Source organism: Crocuta crocuta, unplaced genomic scaffold (assembly GCF_008692635.1).
Source record: "Crocuta crocuta isolate KB4526 unplaced genomic scaffold, BGI_CrCroc_1.0 scaffold26, whole genome shotgun sequence".
Taxonomy (NCBI): Eukaryota; Metazoa; Chordata; class Mammalia; order Carnivora; family Hyaenidae; genus Crocuta; species Crocuta crocuta.
In genome coordinates, this window is record NW_027532249.1 from 1,371,372 (window position 1) to 1,396,554 (window position 25,183).

Consider the following 25,183-nt stretch of genomic DNA (forward strand, 5'->3'; position numbering starts at 1 on the left):
ACGTGTGCCCGGCACTGCCACCCCCTGTGCTGTCCACTCTGCTCTGAGACACTGCTACTCCATGGCAGCCTCCGACTGTCGATCATCACCTGTGAGCTCGAGACCACAGGACACGTTGTTGTTCCTTTCTGTACATACTCTTCACTTACGTTCCTGTTTGGTTTAACTAAAGTAGTAAATGAGTAGATGATTCCCAGTTCTTTCAAAAAGATTACCCAGAGTAATTATTATGATGAGGTCTGGTGAACTCCAGCTCTCTGGAATCCAAATAATTAGTCATCTTAATGTAGAGAAGTTTGGGGGAGGGGAAAGTGTATTTGATAAATGTAAAAATGTTGAGATAACTTTTCAGATTAAGACACATTTACTTCAGCTTACTGTAGTCTGCCCCACAGTCCATAGTTAAGTAATGTTCATCAACCCTGACACAGAGCCACTGGAGAAAGAATTTGAAGTTCCTTCTGAATCACCAAGAGGAGGTTAGCAACATGTACTTTGTTTCATTTTAGTTGTTAAAGTCCGCTAGACATCATGTGTGGTACTCAGGTGAATACCCTGAATATCCTTTTTTCCAAAAATTCTAAAAGGGATACTGAGAGTTTTCAGTATTATTGTTTTTTAATAAAGTGTGTTTCCCGGCCTCTTTAAAAAAAATATTTTTAATTTTATCTTCAGTTAAAAATTCTTCCTTTGGAAGAACATGAGGTGACTCGCCCATTCAGTAGTGTTTTGGCAGCAGATTTACTTTCTTTTTGCACCTAGTTTCTTAGGATTGCGAAAGAACTGTAAGTAACAATACTGGATTCTAAATGTTTTGTTTTGTTCCAGGTTCTCCTCAAAATCTAAGTCTGTGGACAAATCAGATGAAGAACTACAGTTTCCCAAAGAGTTGATGGAGGACTGGAGTACTATGGAGGTGTGCGTAGACTGCAAAAAGTTCATTTCGGAAATCATCAGTTCGAGCCGGCGCAGCCTGGTGTTGGCCAACAAAAGAGCACGATTAAAAAGGAAAACACAGTCGTTCTATATGTCCTCACCGGGCCCCTCGGAATACTGCCCTTCAGAAAGGACTATCAATGAAATCTGAGCCTGTGCCTTTCGGTTGCTTTGTGTTCAGAGTCGGCACGAGCATGGGAGAAACACTGAGCTGCACTGTCTCCTTGCTGCGGTCTTAGCTAATAGGCTTGAATTCTCATTAGATCAGGTTTTTGCTGCATCACGTTGTTCCACAGACTGAATGCTGTGTTCATATCGATTGATGGTACGTGACAGGTCAGCCAATTGCTCATTTGCACTGAGAGAGAACAATAGTTTGAAACTTGCGTGTGTGTGTGTGTGTGTGTGTGTGTGTGTGTGTGTGTGTGTGTGTGTGTGGATTTGGAGGCCAGAAACTTTTTCCTTAGTTCAGTTCCTTACCGTTCCCTCAGACAATTTCCTGACTAAGGCAAAAAGCTTCTCACGTGAGAAATCAGCCTCACAAAGGCGTCGATGTTAGCACAGTTCTAAGCAGTAAGTCATATTGGCACTTCCACCTGACAGTGTTCCTATCTAATGTACATAGTGACCAGGCCCTGCCACGCACCAGATACCTGGAGGCGGGGCCAGGCTGCTCATCATCTCACGGCACACAACCTGGAAGGGTTTGCTCATACTGTCAAACTGATCATAAATTATTGTTGCTCTGAGATAAAGACTCCGGGAGGGACTTCACACCTGCATTCTAGTGCAACACATCTGGATAAGCCGCACACCCAAGTGGGTGACCGTCTCCTCTGAGCTGCTGTGTTTGCCCCAGTGCAATGGATCAGTGTCTCCTGAGCGGGTGACAGGTTTTCATTCCCTATCTTGAATGTATTATGGCTACTTGTAGTTTTGCAACAGAGGTCTAAGAATTAAAGTTTTGTGGGAGTTTCGGGACAAAGGAAGGCTAAAAGTCTGTCAAGAAGTTGAGTGTATTTTGGGTAACTCTGAGGAGGGTTGTGACCACATAGGGTGCCAGCTGTTGCCGCGCCCCAGGGACTGAGCTGGAGCTCTTCCGTTTTCAACTACATTTTTCATAACTTTGTAGTCTTAGCCATCACGACTAAATTAAGCCACAATTTGGTATCTAAGGTCTCAAACTGAAATTAACTTATTTTTATAAATGAATTTTAAGGGGAAAAAACATTGTCTAGTTCTTTGAAAATTACAAGAAAATTAACCTGCCAGTAGGCTTTTTGGATGTTTTTTTGCACAAGTTTTCCTTGTAAACGACTGGAGTGAGTAGGGTGGGTTTTTGATGAAGGTAGGTTGGAGGGTGGCATTATATACCTGAAATTTCTCCACTTGTTTGTCCCATTCCAGGAGCTATACTTTATTATTTTAGTATGCTTACAAATGACCAATCAGATTGCCCTTGATGCTTGGAAAATCAGTGAACGCACATATGCTATAATTTCCAGAAAGCTATAGGACACGCCTGTAGTCAGCACTGCAACAGCACCATTACGTAAGAGGCACGGCAGTCACATTTCATACCACAGCAGAGTAGAGTAACATTTCTATATTAGATTAACAGTAATACCTCAGAACTGCTCTGGTAGTAGTTTTTAATGGATTGAAATTTACAATTTAGTAAATGGCTTAAAATTACTTATACTTACGAAATAAACTTTACCAATTGACTAAAATAATGCATGTTAACAGTTCGTCTGTATTTGCATGTAAAAGCAGGCCACCAGAGAACCCTTAATTGAGTTTGCAAATGTTTAAATTATTTTAAAGACTCTTGTTTAAGAGGTTTAAACCTTATATTGTGTGAATCTCATTTATAACATTTTCCAAGGGACTGTTTGGATTCTGTACCGCAGAAGGTTTGGTGGAAGCCATGTCCTTTGAGGGCCCCAGGCTTGGACCTCTAAATGACTACCAGGAAAAGGGACGGTACGTGTGTATGTATGCAGACATGACCTACGATAGTGTGCTTTTTAAAGTAATGAATAGTTTACTGCTGTTACTAAAATGTAAGAAACTAAGCCCCCACAATGAGAATTTCATTCACGTTCACAAGGCAGATATCTAGCCTCTCTCAGTCTTTGGCTTCACCTCTTCAGGTTTATGATACTGTATGGGCTGATTTGGGTATCATAATCAGTCTTACCAGAGCATTAGAATGTAACTCCTTCAGCAGCATTAGCGAGGTTTGTCAAGCGGATGGTATGTCTACAAGAGACAGTTTGCAGAAAAGAGGGCATGTGGCACGGTTAAACTCGTAGACGTCGGATTAACATCACTTTTTGTTGCCAAAACAATTTCTTACAGTCACCCTTCCCTGACCCAGGACATGTACCCATCACCTCGACTAAATTAGGTAATCCGCAGAGGGGGATTCACCGTCCTTAGCCCAGTCTGACATTGGGCCTGCCTTCCTCTTCTTGACTACTAAAATAACATACCTTCACAGTGTTCCTTTTCTTTTCCTGGTTTCCGGCTGTTCGGCATTTATACCTGGTCTAGCAACAACAAAGTGGTGGCTCGCTGGCCTCAGAAGGAGCCTGGTGTGTGTGAGAGCGCCCTCGCGCGCCCCCAGCCCTGGCCTCCTGTCCCGGACCTGGTGAGCTCGCCCTGCTGGGAGGGGCTTCCTTCCCCACGGCTTAGCTTTCTCCCCGTGTCAGAGTGGTTAAGAATGCTTGTAAATAGTGTAACATATTTATTAATATTTGAAAGGCATTCATCCAGTGGACAATGGGAATTAACTCTCCAAGGGCAAGTAAACATTAAGTCAAATAATTGATAATGTCCACTGACTTAACAGTCTTACTAGATTTCAAGTCTTAAGCCTTTCAAATTAAACCAGAAGGTTGTTATGTAGGAGTTTTAAAAATGATCTTACTTTTGAGGAGATGATGTGATTAGCACCATGAACTCATACCATGACTTTTTTAAGGCTTTTATTTTTCTAACTGTATTAATGAATATAGGACTGGATTTTAGGTGTCATACAGGAGACATGAAAGTTTTAAATTATGTTGCTATTTGCTAAAGCAAAATGGCAGAAAATTTTGTTCCTGCAAAACTGTTGAAGGGCCAACGAGCTATCTGTACACGAACTGGACTTTGACCTGGCTTCCTGTGTGTATAAGTCAAGGTATTGCTGGCATTCAGGGTGACATGACAGTACTAAACGTTTTCCATTCAAGTCTTTTATTTTCAATAAATTTAGGGAAAAATAAAATGGCTTTCCATCGTAATTTCTGTGTTGAGTTCCTGTTGTAAAATGGTGATGTCTTTCGGTAACTAGCTGTCAGAAGCCATCTAGGTTAGGAAGGCAAGACACCTGCATCATCTGCAAGTTATGATCAGTTTGAGAGACACGACCTGACAAAGACCACGCTAGAAAAAAATTTTTTAAAAATGGAGCCATTGCCATAACTCTTCTGTACCAAGAAGCAGCGACTTCTTTTTAACCCTCAACAGTACAGGAAATTAAAATTCTGTAAATAGTATATAACATTTCATCATAGAAGTCCCATGCATGGAGACAAATTATGTATAGAAAGATAAAGTTCTTCTGTATTTTTTCTAAATAGAATTCCTCAAGGGATACATTCCTAACATGTCCTGTGATAAGAAAATTTCCTGTCATAGGATGTAAGTTGCTTGAGGAGAAAATTAGGAAGATTAAACCCAGAATGAACTTAGGGAAGCTCTTATGTTTTTGTTACTAGAGAGAGAGCATCATTTTAAGATATTTATCTGTCTCAAATATTACCCAATACTGAGTTTGATACTCATTTACACAAGCTATCTATCCCCTTATTGGTCAGGCATATTTTAGGGTCTCCTTCCACTGAAGCTTCTCTGCAAGGTATGTATAATATAACACTTTTGTGTGTCCGGCTCACTCTTCTCCAGGCTTCTCAGACTTTCTCAGTCCAAGTCAGAGTCCTAGCCTTGTACTTCCTGGACCCTAGAGGTATAGAAAACTTGGATACCACAAAGAGGAAAGCTTTGTGTAACTCTTATAACTGTATCTGTCTTTTCCCCCTCCCAGCTCCAGTGAAGGAAAATAGTTGTAAATCGGCAAAATGTAGCATTACGTAATGAGAACTATTTTTAGGAAAGGGATTGATTGCACATATGATGTGTTTAAAGACTCCAGTTCTTGTCTCTCTGCAGAATGTGCAGCTGCACACATGCACACACACACACAGATTCATTATAATGTTCACATAGGGTATGCTCCTTCTCCCATGTTAGCCAGAGGCCCGTGTGTAGAAACTTCCTTTTGTCCACCCAAAAAGTTTAGGAATTAAGAGCCTACGTAATATAAAATTCTGCCTACACTAATTAACTGTTCAGGTGCAGTTAAACTGGCAGACTGAATCTGCAGTATTATTCTGGCTCATTCCACTAAAATGTCTACGATGCATAATTTATGTATTTAATTTTTTTAAGTTTATTTTGAGAGCACACACATGTGTGCATGCACATGGGAGAGGGGCACAGAGAGGAGAGAGAGAATCCCAAGCAGGCTCCTTGCTGTCATCCCGGAGCCTCGATGTGGGGGCTCAATCTCACAGCTGTTAGATCACCTCAATGTATAATTTATGTATCTAGAATAGATGTTACTGTGGCAAAAATTCCGCAACTCTCTTTGTACTGTTGGATTTTGATGCTTGCAGCAAAACCCAAGCCACTTCAGCATTATTGAAGCAATGGAAATAAAAGAGCTTCAGAACTGACAAGGCATGGCTCTTGAAAAGTACATCAAAAGTTCCTTTATGTACAGCAGCTTAAGAACTGAAGATCGTCTGAATGTTTAAACTTACGCCATGTTCAACACAACTCAGTGCTCAGATTTCTTTTGCTTCCCAGAAGCCCTGGCCCTGTGGGTCCTGCACTAGGAGCGCTCTCATGAGCTGCACTAAAGAATCTCCTTGTCTGTGGACTGAACTAAGGGGGGAACTCCCTCGCCTTGGGTGTGGCTGGCAAGGAGGGGCCACCTTGAGCAAGCCTGCTCACTTCAAGTTTGCCCTTCCATATATTCTTTGCTTTGGTGTTCCCTTGTGGCCGCAGGAATGGGCTGTCAAGTCCCTTTCCCTAGGGTGACACACAGAGAGGACGTCACATCCCAATTCCCAGGAGCAGTAGTGTTCAGATGAGTGGAAATGCCAAAGATGAGGATTTCTGTAGAGCTAACCTGAATATCAAGTTCCTAAGCAAACATGGTATAGAAGCTATAGGGAAGCCTGTGGAAGAAATGGAAGGAACAGCAAGGCTCTGCACAGGTATCTCTGAAACAACATAGCTACTGCAGTATAGAGCTGAAGGCGTAAACGAAGATCAGAATAACTTCTACTTTTAAAAGGAAGAAATAGACATCCCAAAGAAAGAAGGAAGCCTAAGAAGATTTCAACTTGCCTACCAAGGAAAGGGAACATGATGAAATAAAAAGCCTCGAGTCTTCCTAGCACAGTAGCAAGGTCATTTCAGAAGTCAGATTCACGGAAGATAAATTTGGACTGGCAGTGTGTGTGTAACACAGTGCGCATTTCACCTCCAAGTGACTCCCAGGACAGCCTAAAATATTCCTCCAGGTGTAGCCAATGGTAGACACGCTTCCTTCTCAGTAAGAACAGGACCTTACTCTGTTCCAAAATGGGATTTGCTAGCGAAAAGGATTTTTCAAGATGAGCTTTCTTCCCGATAACTGAAAAAAACTAGTCTGTAATCAGTGAAGCAAACTTTCAGCAGTACCTGGTTTCAAGTATTTGAAATGGTTCTAACTTCACCATGCTCCAGCCCGAAAGCAGAAGAGCTGCCTGACATTGTGAAAGTTCCTTAACATTTCTGGATTTCAATTTCTTGCAGTTTAAAGCAAGGTGTTGGATGAAGTGGTCTCTAAGGTCAGTTTTATCCAGAAGAGGCATTCAACACACTGGATCAAACAACCAGTACCAAATAGGTATCAGCCAGTAAATAGTGGAGAGCCTGAGCCAACTGTAATGAGAAATTGAGAAACGTTTTTGTGCATCCAAGCCCTCCCTTTCGCTAAAGTGAAACGTGAAATGACTGGTACTTTCCAAGCAGTATTTGTGTTGATGATGAACCTGATGATGTATAATACACAAATGCAAGAAAAAGTGCAAACGATGCTGCATTTATTTGAAACTTGGGGAGGCAAAGACAAAAAGCTTTCCTAACTACTATCAAGAATCTGTGTGTGTCAGTTGTACCTCAGTGTAAAAAAAAAAAAAAAAAAAATCCTGAGTAGATCTCCCAAAATGTAAAAGAAAAATTTCAGAAAGATAAGTTGATATATATTAAAAGCACAAAAACACCCAGCGTTTTACATCAACAACGTCTGGTTACTGATGGTTCATCTCCCAGCCCTATGCAATGGAAGACCCTGTCAGCCCTGGCAAGTCTTTGTTCCCACAGGGTGGTGTGTTTTCCTGTCAGAGATGTAAAGAGAACCAGGCAGCTATTGGGGCAATTACGTATAACAGACCATCTTCATTGCATTAAGAGGCAGCAAACGAACGGAGAACTCTTGTTATCCAGCTTGGTCAAAGAACCAGTTACCACAGCTACAGGGAGTCCCCAATATATATACCTCCCAGTGTAGTAGTAATGATGGGATCCCCTGCCTGGCTGTCTTCTCCACCAAATTTGATCTCTACTAGTGACTTTCAGAGCTCAAAGTGATCCAAGAAGGCATTCGATCCTCACTCCAGCGAATGGCAAGCTCTTGGCTCTGTTTAAACATGTTCAGGATCAGGGAGATACTTATTTCTGCAAAGTTCTATCTTTGAACAGCTCTCATAGTTGGAAAGCTTAGCCATCATGTAATTTGCTCCCATTGTTTACCCCTTGGTACTGTCTCATGTGGCTCTACGGAATGTGCCTCCTCTCCCAAGCGGCTGCCTTAAATGGCCTCTTAATTCTCCTGTCTACCTGCTACCGCTCCTATTTCTCCCTCCTCCCTCCTGCATTTTTTCTCCATCGCACTTAGCACCTGACACCCTACTAAACTCTTCCATGAAGATGAGGATCTCTGTCAGATTTCTTCACTGCCGTATCTCTAGTTTCTGGAAAAATGCCTGGCGTGTAACAGATGCTCAATATTTGTGGAGGGAATTAACGAATGAATTAGCAGATTCAGTATGGAAATGAGAATAAGTGAGAAAGACAACAGTGGAACCATCAAGATGTCTTCAAAACAATCAGTGTCGTTTTAATCTGTGCTCTTTGACGGACAGCTGCCGCGTACAGCCACTGTGTCTTTCCTCGAAGTCAGCAAGTCACTGCAGCTAATCAGAATAGAGAAGCTTGAGGCAGTAGCTCACACCATTAACATGACCGACTTGGAGCTCCAGAAACCCGAGTTGCCAATCTGGGTTTGCTACCTGCCTCTGATTAATGGCACCACACAGTCCTCTCTGGGCCCTCTTCTTCTGGAGCTCCTGGGTGGAGCCACTGTGCACAGTGCACAGCCCTGCCTCCCTGACCCAGCTTTCTCCCACTAACGAGTGGATGTACAGATGTACAGAGACCCTGGAGACCTATCATTGAAGCTCCTACATAAAAATGCAAAGGGTATATTTATCAGTATTGAGTTTGTACTCATTAACTTTTTTACCACTTGCCTCTTTTTTACATTATGGGAGTTCACTCTTAGTAGTAATCATAACATTCTGATCAAAGTTTATGTGCCAACTGGAGTTTTTAAAATATTAAAACTGTAGTTGCCCCTTGAACAATATGGGCTTGAACTGAGTGGGTCCTCTTAATGTGGATTGGTTTTTTTCTTCATAAGTACAGTAAAGTACTGTAAGTGTACTTTCTCTTATGATTTTCTTTAGCTTACTATATTGTGAGAATACAGCATAAAATATATATATTTAATATGTTAATTGACTGTTGATCAATAGTAGGTGATTAGTAGTTAAGTTTGGGGGGAATCAAAAGCTATATGGGGATTGTGGGGGGGCATTAGTGCCCCTAACTCCTGCATTGTTCAGGGGTCAACTGTATTTCAAATTTCTCATATTAAAACAATTTGGTCAATAAAAGAGAATAAGGAAAGCTATGAAGATAAGCATTATGATCTTAGATATTCTGTGCTGTTACTATTAATACAGAATTTAAAAAACATTTTGCTGATTTTCAGTAGCTACTAATAGCTACCAGTTATTGAGCACATATCCTATATCAGATATTGTGCTAAACATTCTCAGCCACATTGTCTCCCTGAATCCTCACCTGTGAAGTAGGTACCATTAATACCCTCTCTCCCAGGTGAGAAACAGCAATAACGAGGTTGTCACATGCCCGAGGTCAAACCACTGGCCCAGCATCCAGCCTGAGGTCTAATTCCTAAGTTGTGCTTAGAGCCCTTCTAATTTCCAGCTGTGTTTCCTATTAGCTGCCAGGATTCTGAATTCAGTCCTCACATCACCAAAGCACTTAGGAATGCCTGGAACTGTGTGTGCAGTGCAGAACTTCTGATCTTGGCTTCTGAGGAACTGTAAACTGATCAAATATGTGACAGTTTTAAAAAATGGTCTAAGATAGCAGTAATGTCTAGGAATATATAGTAAGCTATAAACTGGTATTAGTTAAGGACACCTTCATGGAAGCTGATTTTAATTATTTTTTAATATTTATTTTTGAGAGAGAAAGAGATAGAGCATGAGTGGACGGAGGTGAGGGGCAGACAGAAACAGAGCACGAGTTGGAGAGAGGCAGAGAGAGAGGGAGACACAGAATCCAAAGCAGGCTCCAGGCTCCAGGCTCTGAGCTGTCAGCACAGAGCCCAATGCAGGGCTCAAACTCACAAACTGTGAGATCATGACCTGAGCTGAAGTCAGACGCTTAACTGACTGAGCCACCCAGGCGTCCTGGAAACTGATTTTAAAGTGGGTTTGGGGAGAAAGAGGATTCAGTATTGCCCACAGTGGCAATCTGATGCCCACCTGCATCAGAGTCATCTGGGCCAATGCCTAGGCCTTGGGTTGGACTTTTTCCAAAAAGGAATGAAAAACCTTTGTAGGTCTTTAAATCAAGGAAAATTATGATGAGGTTATTTTGGAATAATTGACAAGAAGTGAAACTGAAGGAAACTGAAATTAAAGAGTGATTGCATAAATTTAATATAAAGTGAAGATTAGCTGCCTGTTGCTACATAACAAATTACCCCCAAGACACTGTGGCATGGAACAAAAAACATTTATTATCTAATAAGTTTCCGTGGTCAGAAAATCAGGAGCAGTTTTAGCTGGGTGGTTTTGGCCCAGCATCTCATGAGGTTGCAGTGAAGACGACAGCTGGGCCCAAGGCTTTCCTGGGACTAGAAGATCCGCTTCCAAGATGGCTCCCTCTCACAGCTCCTGACCACATGGACCTCCTCGTTGGGTTCCTCCAGCATCTCGTGACATGGCAGCTGGCTTGCCCCAGAGCAGGTGATGCACGAAGTCATCACCAGAGTCATCACCTTGCCCCAGAGCAGGTGATGCAGGGTACAAGTCACAGTATCTCTTATGACCTGGCCTGGGAAGTCACAGAGCATCGTGGAATATTCTGCAGTATCCCACTGGTCACAACGCTACTCAGTGTGGGAAGAGACCACCTGTAGACATGGCCACCAGGAGGCAGCCTCCTTGGGGGCTGTCGTGGAAGCTGGCCGCCCCAGGTGATAAGACCTAAAGCAGACTTTAGGGAAGTGAGGAGGGAAGTGAGGAGACACAGAATTGATCTGAGACCTTTGAAAGGAATGTGTGGTTTGCTACAGAAAGAAAGCAGCACAAACAAGTCTTCAACAACTCAGGTTTTGTATTTGGAAAATGGGAAGCAGCACTACTTAGAAACGAGGGAGCTGAAAGTTTGGTGAAAGGGAACAAATTTATTGATTTATGTGGGCCAGTGCCAGTGGTAACAGCATCGTAGACCAAGGTGCCACCAGCCTGCGCTGAGGTGCTTCCCAGCTGCTCCCTGGTTCGATCCCTGGAGCTGGGTTCAGTGTCTGTGTTTTATGATGAGGAAACTGAAGCAGTATGATGTGGTCACATACTGCCCAGATTAGCTCCGGCATACCTAGAATCCAACAGCTGGCTCACAAAGGGTCATCTCCTCGGCCACCGAAGTCACCCAAGTAAATAACCTTGCTGCTTCTTTGGATACTGCAGTTGTAGCAGAACCTAGGAACACCTGTTCTGAATATAGTAGGCATTCACTAAGGCTCAGCCATATGGAGAGATCTGCTAGGTAAGACTTTTCGGGGGGGAGGGGGGAGATGAAGTTTCTAACAGAGACACCCAACAATTAACTCCTATATCAAAGCATGCCTAACCCTTAATGTGAGGACAGAAATGCTGGAGGCAAATTGTCATCTACTCTTTAGAAGCCAAAAAGCCACTGGCACAAATCAGATACAATTTTAATAGTTGGTTCTAATGCCAAGTAGGTGGAATAGTCTTAAAAGAATATTCAGGTGGCGCCTGGGTGGCTCAGTCAGTTAAGCATCCCACGTCAGCTCAGGTCATGATCTCACAGTTCATGCGTTCAAGCCCCACGTGGGGCTCTGTGCTGACAGCTCAGAGGCTGGAGCCTGTCTTTGGATTCTGTGTCTCCCTCTCTCTGTCCCTCCCCCGCTCCTGCTGCCTCTCTCTCTCTCAAAAATAAATAAAACATTAAAAAAAAGAATATTCAGTACCACCAATTTTCCTACAAAAAGGGAAACCTTGCTTCCAGAGAGCTCCTGGCTTTGCTTCTAGAAAAATCGTATGGAAGTAGCTACCTAACTAGAAGACAAGTACCAGTACACAGACCACAGGATGGCCTAGAGCGCTCGCACAGCTCTGGGAAGCCCAGCCTCCAAGAGGAAACTTGTTGTTTAGCTGTAGTGACTTCTGGTTTAGATGAAGAATTGACACAGTAACTAGTGTATTCAACTTTTATTCCTACCAAACTCAAAGGCCACATTAACAGGGGATGTAACGCTGCAAACTAAGGAAAGGCGGCAGGATTCTGGACTTATTTCTATGCTTTAGGCAATAAAAAAAAAAAAAAAGCATTAGGCAAGTAACAGGACATCATCAAAATAACTAGTTTCTCCTGATAACTCATTTCTCTTCTAAAAAACCTAGGCTGATTGGTTTGGTTAAAACCAAAAAAAGTATCCTATGTCTTATTCAGAAACTAAAATGAAATGAGGATGTTTTATGTTCTTTGCTGTATACATGTAATTAAAAACCCATCTCCTAAATTAAATCTAGGGTCTGTGGTCAGTGGAAGATAAAACCTGGCCAGTAGATTGGGTGTGCATGCAGAAGAGCTGGCACATTTGTGGAACGTCACCCAACGTGAGCACGGGCGGGTGTGGAGGCCCCACACACAGTGCGGGGTGGAAGCATGATGCTCCACCGCCTGGAGCACTCACGCTGGATCCAAGGAGCCACAGCCAGACCTGGAATATCCATGGTCTGTGATTACAGCCGACTCAGGACCAAAACCCAGAGAAACTTCTATTTGAATGATGGGAGAAAGCCATTCACTTTTGCACTCTGATATCTTGGCTTCTGGGGAAGGGATATCAGAGATTTAACCTGTTTAGTAAATAAAACCTTCCATCAAAAATAATAATAATAATAATAGTAAAGGTAAAAGTAAGCTAGGGGCACCTGACTGGCTCAGTCAGAACATGCAACCCTTGATCTCAGCGTCATGAGTTCAAGTCCCACCTTGGGGGGCATGGAGCTAACTTAAAAACACAAAGAAGGTAAAAGTAAGCTATAGACCAAGATCTGGCAAACTCACTCTTTCCAGAGTAGCCATGCACTGATCACAAGTGCTCACTCCAACAGACCAAGTGGGGAGCGAGTGCGCAGCCCCACTGCAGGGGGCGGAGCGTGAAGGGGTAGGGGCTAGGAGGTGGGTGGTGAACACCGGCCACCTGCTGTCCACCTGCACGTCCGGGGTCCTGGGTTCCGCTGGTGCGTCACGCTCTGGCGCAGGCGGGGGCTGCCAGGCCCTCCAGCTCCATGTTCAGTCGGCCGATCACCCACTCCAAGGCCTCGCGACCCTGCCAAGAGAACAGCACTGAGGAGCCCCCGGGGCTGTGCCCACCTCTGAACCGGTGAGACGAAGGCAGCCGCTGTTCAGGTCCCATAACGCTTATCTTCTCCAAGTTCTGCCAGAGGGCATCTCAGGACATGAGGCCCCTCCCGTGCGGGGGTACCTACTGAACACCAGCGCCACAGTAGTGATGACAGGTATTCACTGTGATGTAATGCTCTATAATTAAAGTTGGGGACATTTTCTCAAACTAAAAGGGTTTAATTTCACCTGGCTTTGCCACCCAGCTTCCATGGTATTTTATCGTACGGCATTTGTTTTGGTGCTTACGGTGAATTCCAAATAGGAAGCGTGGCACACATCAATATTGAATTCATTCCCAGACCAAAATGAAAGTTACCAAACCAAACTATATTATACTAAACAAATTTTGAAAATAATCACTACCACTTTCTTAATGACAATCTTAAAATTTGTTTAATTTGTGATAGCATAGGAGAATAAAAAACCAGCACACGAACACGCTTATTTTTATCACACTTCAATCCACCAAAAAGTTGAGGTGGCTGAGTAACTGACATTTACATGTACTTGCCCTAAAAATGGAATCTTCCTCTGAAACTGCACTGGGGCCCCCTGCACATTGTAGAGGCATCAAGATCATCTACTTTTTCTGATACTCATCCCTGTTTCCAAATGTGGTTTTCCGAATCACAAATTTCCATGTTCTCCTCTGGAACAGAACTCTGCACATGACAGTTTCTAGACCATCATCCGTACAAGGTTATACAGTTACAGTCAGTGGAACAGTTACCTACAAGCGGAACAAGAGGCTGTCACTAGAGAAAGGATTCCGTGTCTAGGCTGATGCACGACCAGGGGACACAGTGCAGTTTGCCGCAGAATGACAGATGTTCTGCCCTGCACCCACAGCCTTTGCAAATCCAGGGTTTATCTGCAAGGAACCCACAAATCCGTGAGGAATTAAGTAAGACCTCAGTGCTGTACAGTTAAACTTCAAGAGGGAACTTTTTAAGACAATGTTGCTTAAAAGCAGAAAAAAAGACCAGCACAAATCAGTATACACAGTTCCATCTGTGTTTAATAAAAGAAAAGGAAAACAAACCCATATATCCTTGGCATTTGCCAAAAACACTTCTGAAAGCCTTTGTAAAAATCGAGAGTTAACTGGCAGAGGCGAGGAACCCTTCCTCTAAAGGGGAGGCTTTTACTCTTCAACAGACTCTCCCGTATTTTGTTTTAACCATAAACATGAATTGCTTTTCTTTTTTTTTTTTTTTTTTNTAAAAGCAAGCAAAACTCTGATTTCAAGATGATGGGGGGAAAAAAACCTTTGGCCCTTTGCTGAAAATTCCATAAAACTATCAAGAATAAAACTGGAGCAAAACTTCAGAACCCACGGAGTCAGCACCCTCACTGCCCACGAGAGTTGGAAAGCAGAGGCACGGGCTGTGACGCAGTAGACAGGGTCCAACATAAGCCGTTCAGAGCCCAAGGGACGTCCGGAGAGAGGGGACACACAAGGGACAGCCAAAGACAGGCTGAAAATGCACTTAACAGCCTGGCTCTTAGATGCCTGGGTCCCCCCCCCCGCCACCCCCACTCCCCAAAAGGTTGAGGAGTCTTGTTGGGAGAAGCTGAACCACTTCAGAGAGAAGGGAATTGGAGGGTCAAGGAAAAAGCCACCGGACCCCCTCCAGTGATGCCCTGCAGTGAGCCCGACGGCCAGCAAGCCTCGCTCCCCACCCTCAGTCTGGCTTGTGTCAGACATGGCAGCATGAAAGACACCTGAGGAAGCCCCCCAAGCGAAGGCGCACAGAGGAGACAGCGAGATGCAGAAGAAAGCTTCACTTCGCGTTCACTTCTGCAGAGAGAAGAGAGAGGACACGACATCTGTGAAGCAAGAACAGGATGCCGTAAGAAAAAGGAAAGAGCGAGAAATTAAAAATACAATTTGCCAAAGTAAAAATTCATGCAGTTGTTGGAAGATAAAGTCCAGGAAATCTCCCAAAAGGGAGAACGAAGATGAGAGAAAACAGAAGAAAATGATGAGATCAATCCAATATGACCAAGAGGACTTCCAGAAAAGGAGAAGAGAGAATGGTGGGGAAATCATCAAAAAAAAAAAAAAATCACCAGAACCAAAGGGACCACCAAATTCCCAACACAATGAATTATTTGTTTGTGTGTTTTTGATGTCTTGCTGACCTGACCTAAGCTTTGTGTGTGCATGTATACTTGTCTGTATGTATTTACAGCTATGTATTTATATTTTTCTCTTTCTTTTTTTTGCTGAAATGAAACTCACGTAAGTTAACCATTTTCAAGTAAACAATTCAATGGTATTTAGCACATTCACACTATTGTGCAACCACCACCTCTGTCTAGTTCCAAAGCATTTTCATCGCCCCAAAAGGAAATCTCAAATGCATTAAGCAGATTCTTCCTCATTTATGCCTCCCCTCCCCCCTTGGCAACAACCAATCTGCTTTCAGTCTGTATGGATTATCCATTATAGCTTTGCATATAAATGTAATCATACAGTATATGGCCTTTTGTGTCTGACTTCTTTTATTTAGCATAATGTTCTAGAGACTCATCCATGCTGTAGTGTGGATCATTCCTTTTTATAGCTGAATAACATCCCAGCACACGTATGGACAATCTTTTGTTTACTCATTCATGGGCCGAAGGACATTTGAGTCTCTACCTTTTAGCTATTTTGAGTAGTGCTACTCTGAACATTCAGGTACAAATATTTGTGTACTGGTTTTCAATACTTTGGGGTATACAACTAGGGGTGGAGTGGCGGTACCATTTTACATTTGCAACAATACGAACAAAGTTTCCAATTTCTCCACCTCTTTGCCAATGCTTATTTTCCATTTAGTTTATTACATACAGCCATCCTGGTGGTTGTGAGTGGTTTCTGTCGGTTTGATTTGCATTTCCCGAATGAATAATGATGTTGAACATTTTTCCTTGTGCTCATTGGCCATTTGTATATCTTAGGAGAAATGTCTATTCAGATTCTTTACCCATTTTTAAATTGAGTTGTCTTTTTGTTATGGGGTTGTAAAGAGATTTTTTATACATTCGGGATAACAGACCCTTTTTGGATATATGATTTGCAATTTTTTCCTCCATTATGTCGCGTGTCCTTCCACTTTCTTGATAGTGTCCTTTGATGCACAAAACTTTTTAATTTTGATGAAGTCAAGTTTATCTATTCTTTCTTTTGTTGGTCATGCTTTTGTTGTCGTATCTAAGAATCCATCGCCAAATCCAAGATCATGAATATACGCCCGTATGTTTTCTTCTAAGAGTTGTATAGTTTTTGTTTTGTTTTTTTTTAAAGTTTATTTATTTATTTTGAGGGGGGAGGGACAGAGAGAGAGACTCCCAAGCAGGCTCCATACTGTCAGCACACAGCCAGACAAAAGACTCAATTTCATGAACTGTCAGATCATGACCTAAGCCAAAATCAAGAACAGGATGTTTAACAGATGGAGCCACCCAGGCACCCCATAGTTTTTGTTATTTATAGGTTTTTGATTCACTTTTTTTTTTTAAAGATTTTTATTTCTAGGAGAGAGAGAGAAAGACAGCGTGAGCAGGGGAGGGTCAGAGAGAGAGGGAGTCACAGACTGAAACAGGCTCCAGGCTCTGAGCTGGCAGTCAGCACAGAGCCCGACGCGGGGCTCGAACCCACGAACCACGAGATCATGACCTAAGCGAAAGTCGGACGCTTAACCGACTAAGCCACCCAGGCGCCCCAGGTTTTTGATTCATTTTGAGTTAGTCTTTGGATATGGTGTGAAGTAATGGTCCAACTTCATTCTCTTATATGTAGATATCCAGTTATCCCAGCACCATTTGTTGAAAAGACTATTCTTCCTCACTGAATTGTTTGGCACCCTTGTTGAATATCAATTAACCATAGATAGATGGGTTTACTTCTATGCTCTCAATTTAATTCCATGGACCTATTTGTCTATCTTTATGCTGGTCTCACATTTGTTTTGATTACTGTAGCTCTGTAAGAAGTTTTGAAATTGGTGGGGCACCTGGGTAGCTCAGTCAGTTAAGCGTCCAACTTTGGCTCCAGTCATGATCTTATGGTTCATGGGTTCAAGCCCCGTGTCAGGCTCTGTGTTGACAGCTCGGGGCCTGGAGCCTGCTTCAGATTCTGTGTCTCTGTCTCCCTATGCCCCTTCCCTGCTCATATTCTGTCTCTCTGTCTCTCTCTCAAAAATAAACATAAAAAAAAAAAGTTTTGAAATTGGGAAGTGAGTCCTCCAAATTTATTTCAAAATTGTTTTGGCTCTGCAGGATCCCTTGTGATTCCATATGAATCTGATGATGGGCTTTTCCATTTCTGAAAAAAAAAGAAAAACTATGGAAATCTTTATATAAGAACTGCCTTAATTCTTCAGAATGTCTTGGGTAGTAGTGCCATCTTAACAATTATTAGTCTTCCAGTCATAAACAAGGGATGTCTTTCCGTTAATTTATGGGTTTTTTTTTTTCATTTCTTTCTGCAATGTTTTGTAAATTTTATGTGCAGTCCTCCACTTTATTTCCATTTATTTTATTCTTTTGGATGGAACTGTAAATTCCATAGTTTTCTTAATTTTCTTATGAGGTTGCTCATGGCTAGTGTAAAGAAACACAACCAATTTTTGTGTGTTGATCTTGTACCCAGTGATTTAGCTAAATTCCTTTTATTAGCTTTCGGGTAAGGTTTTCTAAATATAGGATCTGCCATCTGTGAATGTAGATAGTCTTATATCTTCCTTTCTAGTTTGGATGCCTAATACTTCTTTTTCTTGTCTAACTGCTCTGGCGAGAACTTCTAGTACAATGTTCAATAGCAGTGATGACAGTGGACATCTTTGTCTTATTCTTGATCTGAGGGAGAGATTGCAGTCTTTCATCTTGGAATAGAATGTTGGCTGTGAGTTTTTTATCATGTAGAGGAAGTTCTTTTCTATTCCTGTACCTAGGAATTTCTAGAATTACTATTTCTGTTCCCAGAATAGTGTTTTCATCATGAAAGGGTGTTTTTTCTGCATCAACTGAGATGATCATGTGGGGCTTTTTCCTGTAGTGCTATTAATGAGGTATATAACAGTGATTGATTTTTGTATGTTGAACCACCCTCCTGCTTCTGGGATAAATCCCAGTTAGTCATGGTGTGTTAGATTCCGCCTGCTATTTTGTTGAGGATTTCTGCATCAGTATTCATGAGGGATATTAGTCTAGATTTCTTCTAGACTGGGGGTCTTTGCCTAACTTTGATATCGAAGTATTTGGTATTCTCTCTTTTTTGGAAGGGTTTGCAAAGGATTTGCATTAACCCTTTAACATTTGGTAGACTCCACCAGTAAAACCATCTGGTCCTGGTTTTTTCTTTGTTGGGAGATTTTCTTTTTGTTTTGCTTTGTTTTTTCCTTCATTCATGACTTTATTTATTTTTTCATGATAAGTCTGGCTAAAGGTTTGTCAATTTTCTTTATCTTTCCAAAGAACCAACTCCTGCCTTCACTGATTTGTTCTATTGTATTTTTAGTCTCTGCTTCATTTATTTCTGCTTTAATCTTTATTATTTCCTTCCTTCTACTGACTTCGGCCTTTGTTCTTTTTCTCCTTTAGGTGTAAGTTTAGGTTGTTTATTTGAGCTTTTTCTTGTTTCTTGAGGTAGACCTGTATTGCTCTACAATTCCCTCTTAGAACAGCTTTGCTGTATCCCTAAGATTTTGGACCACTGTGTTTTCATTTTCATTGGTCTCCATGTATTTTTTAATTTTCTTTTTGATTTCTTGGTTGACCCCATTCATTGTTTAGCAGCATGTTATTTATTCTTCATGCATGTGTTCTTTCACATTTTTTCTTGTGATTGATTTCAAATTTCATATCACTATGGCTGGAAAAGATGCATGATATTTTTTAAAATAGTTTATTGTCAAGTTGGTTTCCATAGATGCATGATATTTTTTAATTTATTGAATTTTTAAATTTATTGAGATTCATTTTGTGGCCTAACAGGTAATCTATTCTAGAGAATATTCCATGTATACTTGAAAAGAATGTAAAAAAAAAAAAAAAGAATGTGTATTCTGCTGTTTTCAGATGGAATATTCTGAATACATCTGTTAGCTCCATCTTATCTAATGTGTCATTCAAAGCCACTGTTTCCTAATTGATTTTCTGTCTAGGTGATCTATCCATTGATGTAAGTGGGATGGCAGAGTCCCTTACTATGGCTAGATTACTGTCAGCTTCTTCCTCTATGTCTGTTAGTAGTTGCCTTATGTATTCAGGTACTCCTATGTTGGATACATATTTACAATTGTTATATTCTCTTGTTGGATTGTTCCCTTCATTATTATGTAATGTTCTTCTTTGTCATTACAGTCTTTCTCTTAAAGTCTATTTTGTCCAATGTAAGTATTCTACTCCAACCTTCTTTTCACTTCCATTTGCATGGTAAATGGTTTTTGTCCCTTCACTTTCAATTTGCAGGTATCTTTAGGTTTGAACTGAGTCTTTTATCACCACCATGTAGATGGGTCTTTCTTTTCTATCCATTCATCCTATGTCTTGATTGGAGCATTAGGCCATTTACACTTAAAGTAATTATTGATAGGTTTTACTTGTTGCCATTTTGTTATATGTTTTATGGTTGTTTTTGTAGTTCTTCTCTGTTCCATTCTTCTTTTGCTCTCTTCAAACCTTCTGGTTTGAAGACTTTCTTTAATGTTATGCTTGAGTTCCTTTCTCTTTATTTTTTTTGTGTATCTATTTTGGTTTTCGATTGTTTACCATTAGGCTCTTCTATAACATCTTACACGTACAGCAGTTTATCTTATTAAGTTGATTGTTCCTTAAGTCCTAAAAACACTAAATTATTACTCCCTCACCCGCCATGTTTTCGGTATACATTTTACTTTTTTTGTTTTGTGAATTCCTTGACTGGTTATCAGGAATATTGCCTTGAGCTGATTTCATCTAGCTCTTGTGCTATGATTTTTGTCCTGCTCTTGCATTTGGGACATAGTCCTCTGTCTCCTCATTTTGTCTGACTCTCTTTGTTTCTATGGGTTAGGAAAGCTGCCACATCTCCTGATATTGAAAGTAGTGGCCTTATGAAAAAGAGGTCCCACAGTGCCCTGCAATACAATGCTTCCTGTTCACCAGAGCCAGGCAGTTCAGGGAAGTCTCCTATGTGGGCCACATGTGCCCTACTGTTCTGCCTGGGACACATTTGTCTTCGTATCACTCATCTGTAATGGCTCTCTTTGTCTGCTATGGGCTCAGTAGGCAGGGTTCGATCCCTGTGTTGTTAGAGCGTGCCAGTCTGGAGCCAATGCAGGCTTCTTGTTGGGCAGTGTCAGCAGTCAGACTAGATGCCTGCCTGTAGCCCAGCTACCTGGGTTGCAGTTAGAACAAACTGCAGGGCTTTCTTCTTATGCTGCCCCCTGAGAAACTTCGGTTGGAAGATTTTTAATTACTGACTCAGTGTTTTTGTCATAGATCTACTGAGATTCTATTTTTTCTTAAATCAGTTTTGGGAATTTGTTTCTAGTAGTTTCTCCATCACATATAGATTATCTAATTTGTTGGTATACAACTGCTCATAGTTTTCTCTTATATCCTCTTATTTCTGAAAGATGTGTAGTAATGCCCCACTTTCACTTCTAATATTTTTATGCTGAATCCTTTTTATTCTTGGCCAGTCAACTAAAGGTTTGTCAACTTTGTTGATCTTTTCAACTAAACTTTTGATTTCAATGATTCTATTTTTCTATTCTCTATCTCCTCTCTCATCTTTATCATTCCTTTCTTTCTGTAAGCCATGGGTTTAGTTTGTTCTTCATTTTCTAGCTCCTTAAAGTCAGGTTAATGACTTGAGATCTTTCCTCTTTTTTTAACGTAGGTGTTTGCAGCTATGAATGTCCCTTTGATCACTGCTCTCCCTGCATCCCATAAGTTTCCATATGTTCATCTCAAAATGTTATAATTTCATTTGTAATTCCTTCTTTGATTCACTAGTTATTAGAAATATATTTTTAAAATTCAACTTATTTCTGAATTTTCCATTTACCTTATACTGTTGGTTTCTAAGTTCACTTCATTGGGATCACAAAAGATATTTTGCACGATTTCATTCTTCTTAAATTTATTGAGACTTGGTGTTTGGCCTAACACATGGTTTATCCTGGAGAATAATCCATGTGTTCTTGAGAAAAATGGGTACTCTGCTGTTGGGTGAAGTGTTCTATGGATATCTGTTAGGTGAAGTTGGTGTATAGTGTTGTTCTAGTCCTCCATTTCCTTACTGATTTTCTGTCTAGGTGTCCTCTCCATTATTGAAAGTGGGTTATTGAAGTCTCCAGCTATAATTGTAGAATTCTTTATTTCTCCCTTCAGTTCAGCTAATGTTTGCTTTATATATTCAGGGATTCTGCAGCTTGGTGTGTGAATGGCTATAATCTTTATCTTCTTGATGAATTGACCCTCTCATGATATGTAATGTCCTTAATTGTCTCTTGTAACAAATTTTCACCAAAGCAGATTGCGTCTGATATGAGTATGGCTACTCCAGCTCTCTTGGTTCTTATTTACATAGAATATCTTTTTCCATCCTTTCACACTAAACCCATTTGTGTCTTTGGATCTGAAGTCTCTTATATACAGCATATATAGTAAGATCATGTTTTTTCATCTATTTTGCCAATCTCTGTCCTTTAACTGGTGAATTTAATCTATTTACTTTTAAAGCAATTACTGTTAAAGCAGCACTTTTTACAGTTAGTTGTTTTCTATGAATGTCATAACTTTGCCTTCCTGAATTGTTTCCATCCTCGTCTGCTGTGTTAGATTTTATTTTCTAATGTACCATTTTCATTCCCCTTTTGTTTATTTTCTGGATATTTTTTAGTTATTTTCTTATTAGTTACCCTGGTGATTATAATTAACATCTTAAATTCAGAAAAGTATAATTTGAATTGGTATCAATTTAGCTCTAATAATGTATTGGTTAGGGTTTTCCAGAGAAACAGAACTAATAGAATGTGTAAATAGAGAGAGAGATTTATTTTAATTATGACTGGCGGTCATAATTATGGAGGTTCACAAGTCCAGAATCTGCAAGGTAGATTAATCAAGATTCATTAAGTGCTCCCCTAGTTGAAGTATTCTATTAGAATCCACAGTTCTACAAAACTTGATTCTGTTATTTTTTGCCAGCTTATTGGTTGTTTCAGTGGAGGGACAGATTCTTGGAGCACCCACCTCTACCATTTTCCATGATGTTACTATTTACATTTTTTTAACTTTTAATTTTGAAATTATTATAGATTCACAGGTAGGTGCCAAGATAATACAGGAATGTCCCATGTACCCTTTACCCTCTACCTCTAATAACATCATGCATACTTAAACTATCAAAACCAGGAATTTAACATGCACAGTGCAGCATAATGAATTTTAAAAGATCACTTCAAATGGGACACCTGGGTGGCTCAGCTGGTTAAGCGTCCGACTTTGGCTCAGGTCACAATCTCGCAGTTCATGAGGTCGAGCCCCACGTCGGGCTCTGTGCTGACAGTTCGGAGCCTGGAGCCTCCTTCAGATCCTGTGTCTGTCTCTTTCTCTCTGCCCCTCTCCCGCTTGTGCTTGTCTCTCTCCCTCTCAAAAATAAAATAAACATTAAAAAAATTAAAAGTAAAAATCTTAAAAATCAATTAAAATAAGGCTTAACCACATGAAATTTCACAACATCAAGGATAAAACAACCCTAAAAGCTTTCAGAGAGAGAAGATACAATTCACATACAAAGGTTGGTAATCTGAGTGGAAAACAAGAGAACAATGCCTTCAAAATTCTGAGTGAAAAACATTTTTTTATAGAACTGTATGTCCAGCGATGCTGTGAACAAAGTATGAAAACAGAAAAGACATTTTCAGTTGTGCCAAGTCTTAGAAGCCACAAAGAGATGTCCTTCCCCATCTTGTGACAGGAAAGAGAAAGAGGAAGGCGAGGAAGCAGGGAAACAAGGGCTCCATGAGAGAAGGCCAAGGAAATGCCCAGGAGAGAGGATGACAGCCATGTGGCTGTTTGGTCAGAAAGCGAGGCCCGGCTTCCAGAAAGGATGTTGCCAGGGAAACGGGGAATGGGTGTGCTGCCCAAAAAGACTGACCTGTGGAAGACAGCATTATGACATACTGCCAAAAGTGGGCAAGAGTATGGAAGGACTCAGCCAGAGATTTTTAGCAAATAAAATTAAACAGATGAAAAGAATTATTATGCCCACAGCGAGAGGAAATTGTATAAGAAGGAAAATGCAATTCTAGCTTGGCAATAAACAAGTTAGGCATTTGTATTTTCAAAATTATGGAAACTCTAAATGTGCTTTCAACCATAAACGATATAGCTATTTTGGGGGGAGTGGGAGAGGGGAGAAAGATATGAGAGAAAATAATAATCTACCAAACCAGTAAATAATATCTAGATAATGTCTAAATTTGGCAGATCAAGAAATAGCAGGGTATGCTTATTAATTTAGAAATCTAGCAGTAAACACCAAAAACTGACAAAAGAGTTGGGCATTCCCCCAGCAGGTTAGAGACATGCTTTGCGGAAGGGGTAAGGGGGGCTGTTTTTACCATAAATCTTTTAACTCTGTTTTCCCATAAGCTTTATGCATAACACAATACCATTTCCTTTTGGATTAGAAGTACTGTTTTCAAACAAGAAACACTACCTAAAAAACAGCAGAACACAGTTCTACTCGTTGTTCATGGAGGAGGTCTTCTCTCAAGGTTTTAGAACTCGAAGCATACTGAAAGATTTTACGCTGGACTTTTGAACACAGGAACGTTAAAACTCCCACCTGGAAGGACCCTAAAGCTAACAGGACGGCTCACGCTCATAAGCACTTTTACCACCTCGTCACAGCGGCTCAGTGTGAGCGAGCGTCCCCACAGACAGGTCGGAACGGTGACGAGTAACACAGGCCTCCAGCCCCTGGGGTCTCTGGTCTGAGTGCAGGACAAGCGGCTGCAGCTTGGGGCACAGCGCTTGAACCCATTTCAAGTGGGCTGCCCTGGCCAATTCCATCTGTGTGACAGGAGAGCTCACGGTACTGTCCCCACACACGCCACTGTGGGGGCGGACGCCCCTACCCCAGCGTGGGCAGATCTGCACTAACAGTGGTGAGAAGGACACACTGCAGTGGCGTCTGATGTGACAGATGGCGTCCCAATACGTGTGAGGAGGCCGACGGTGTAGACAGGTGATCAAGGGGCAGGGGTGGAACACAGGGTGTCATCAGGAGAAAAGTGGTTTAGTAAGGTCCCAAGAGTCAGCAGAAAATTGCCGGGAGCTGCTACCGAGGGGAGGACAGACAAGGCACAAGAGCAGTCTGACAACGCCGGCCGGGGGGCGGCGGGGGTGGGGCCGTGGGCAACGGCAGAGTGGCAGCTCTGCGGCCCTTGCCCTCCTCCTGCTACAGGGGTCTTCTCTTCTCTGGGTCTCACTCTGCAACAGACAGTCCTCCTGTCTTGAGACGTCGCGACCGAAGAGCCCGGTGGAGGCTGTCACCAGGGAAGTGGCAGATTCCAGAAGGTTCCACACCTCTCCCAGATTGGGCGAACCATAGTCAAGGCTCGCTTATTTCTTCCTTCTTTCTTCCTTTCCTTCTTCCTTCCTTTTTTTTCTTTTGTTCTTTCTTTCTTCTTTGACTTTTTGGGTGAGGCATCTGATCAAAGATTGAGGCAGTTTAGCTCTAGTTTATGAGGAAACAGAATGTGACAGAGTCCCAAAACTCAGAGTGACACATCACACACACCACACTGCCCACACACTCTATGCCCACCAGGCGGGTGGGCTCTCTACGCGTGGCCACCTTAGTGGTACGTCCACGGAAGAAGAGAGACCCAGTGGCAGATCACGACCTTGGGTTCGAGGTGAGGGTCTCTGGCAAATTTGGGCTCCAGTAGGAAGCTCTTAAAGGAGCCTGAACCACACAGCAGCTCCCTTTTGCTGACACGCACATGTTGCAGACACACAGACCGACCGACCGACCGTGGGAAGTGGGACC

General features: G+C 41.7%; 2 protein-coding genes across 3 annotated transcripts in view; one reads left to right on the forward strand and one right to left on the reverse strand.

Annotated features, from left to right (window-relative positions):
• SPIRE1 (spire type actin nucleation factor 1) overlaps positions 1-4,229 on the forward strand; it is a 183,901-nt gene extending 179,672 nt beyond the window's left edge. For both annotated transcript variants that reach the window (XM_077778079.1, XM_077778080.1), the window contains one exon: positions 829-4,229. In XM_077778079.1, the coding sequence (XP_077634205.1) occupies positions 829-1,087 (259 nt within the window). In that variant the 3' untranslated portion in view covers positions 1,088-4,229. The remainder of the gene's footprint in view (positions 1-828) is intronic.
• An 18,456-nt stretch (positions 4,230-22,685) lies between these two features.
• Positions 22,686-25,183, reverse strand: part of PRELID3A (PRELI domain containing 3A) — a 44,222-nt gene continuing 41,724 nt past the window's right edge. The window contains exon 7 of the mRNA XM_077778261.1: positions 22,686-24,841. The gene's annotated coding sequence lies outside the window, so the exon portion shown is untranslated. The remainder of the gene's footprint in view (positions 24,842-25,183) is intronic.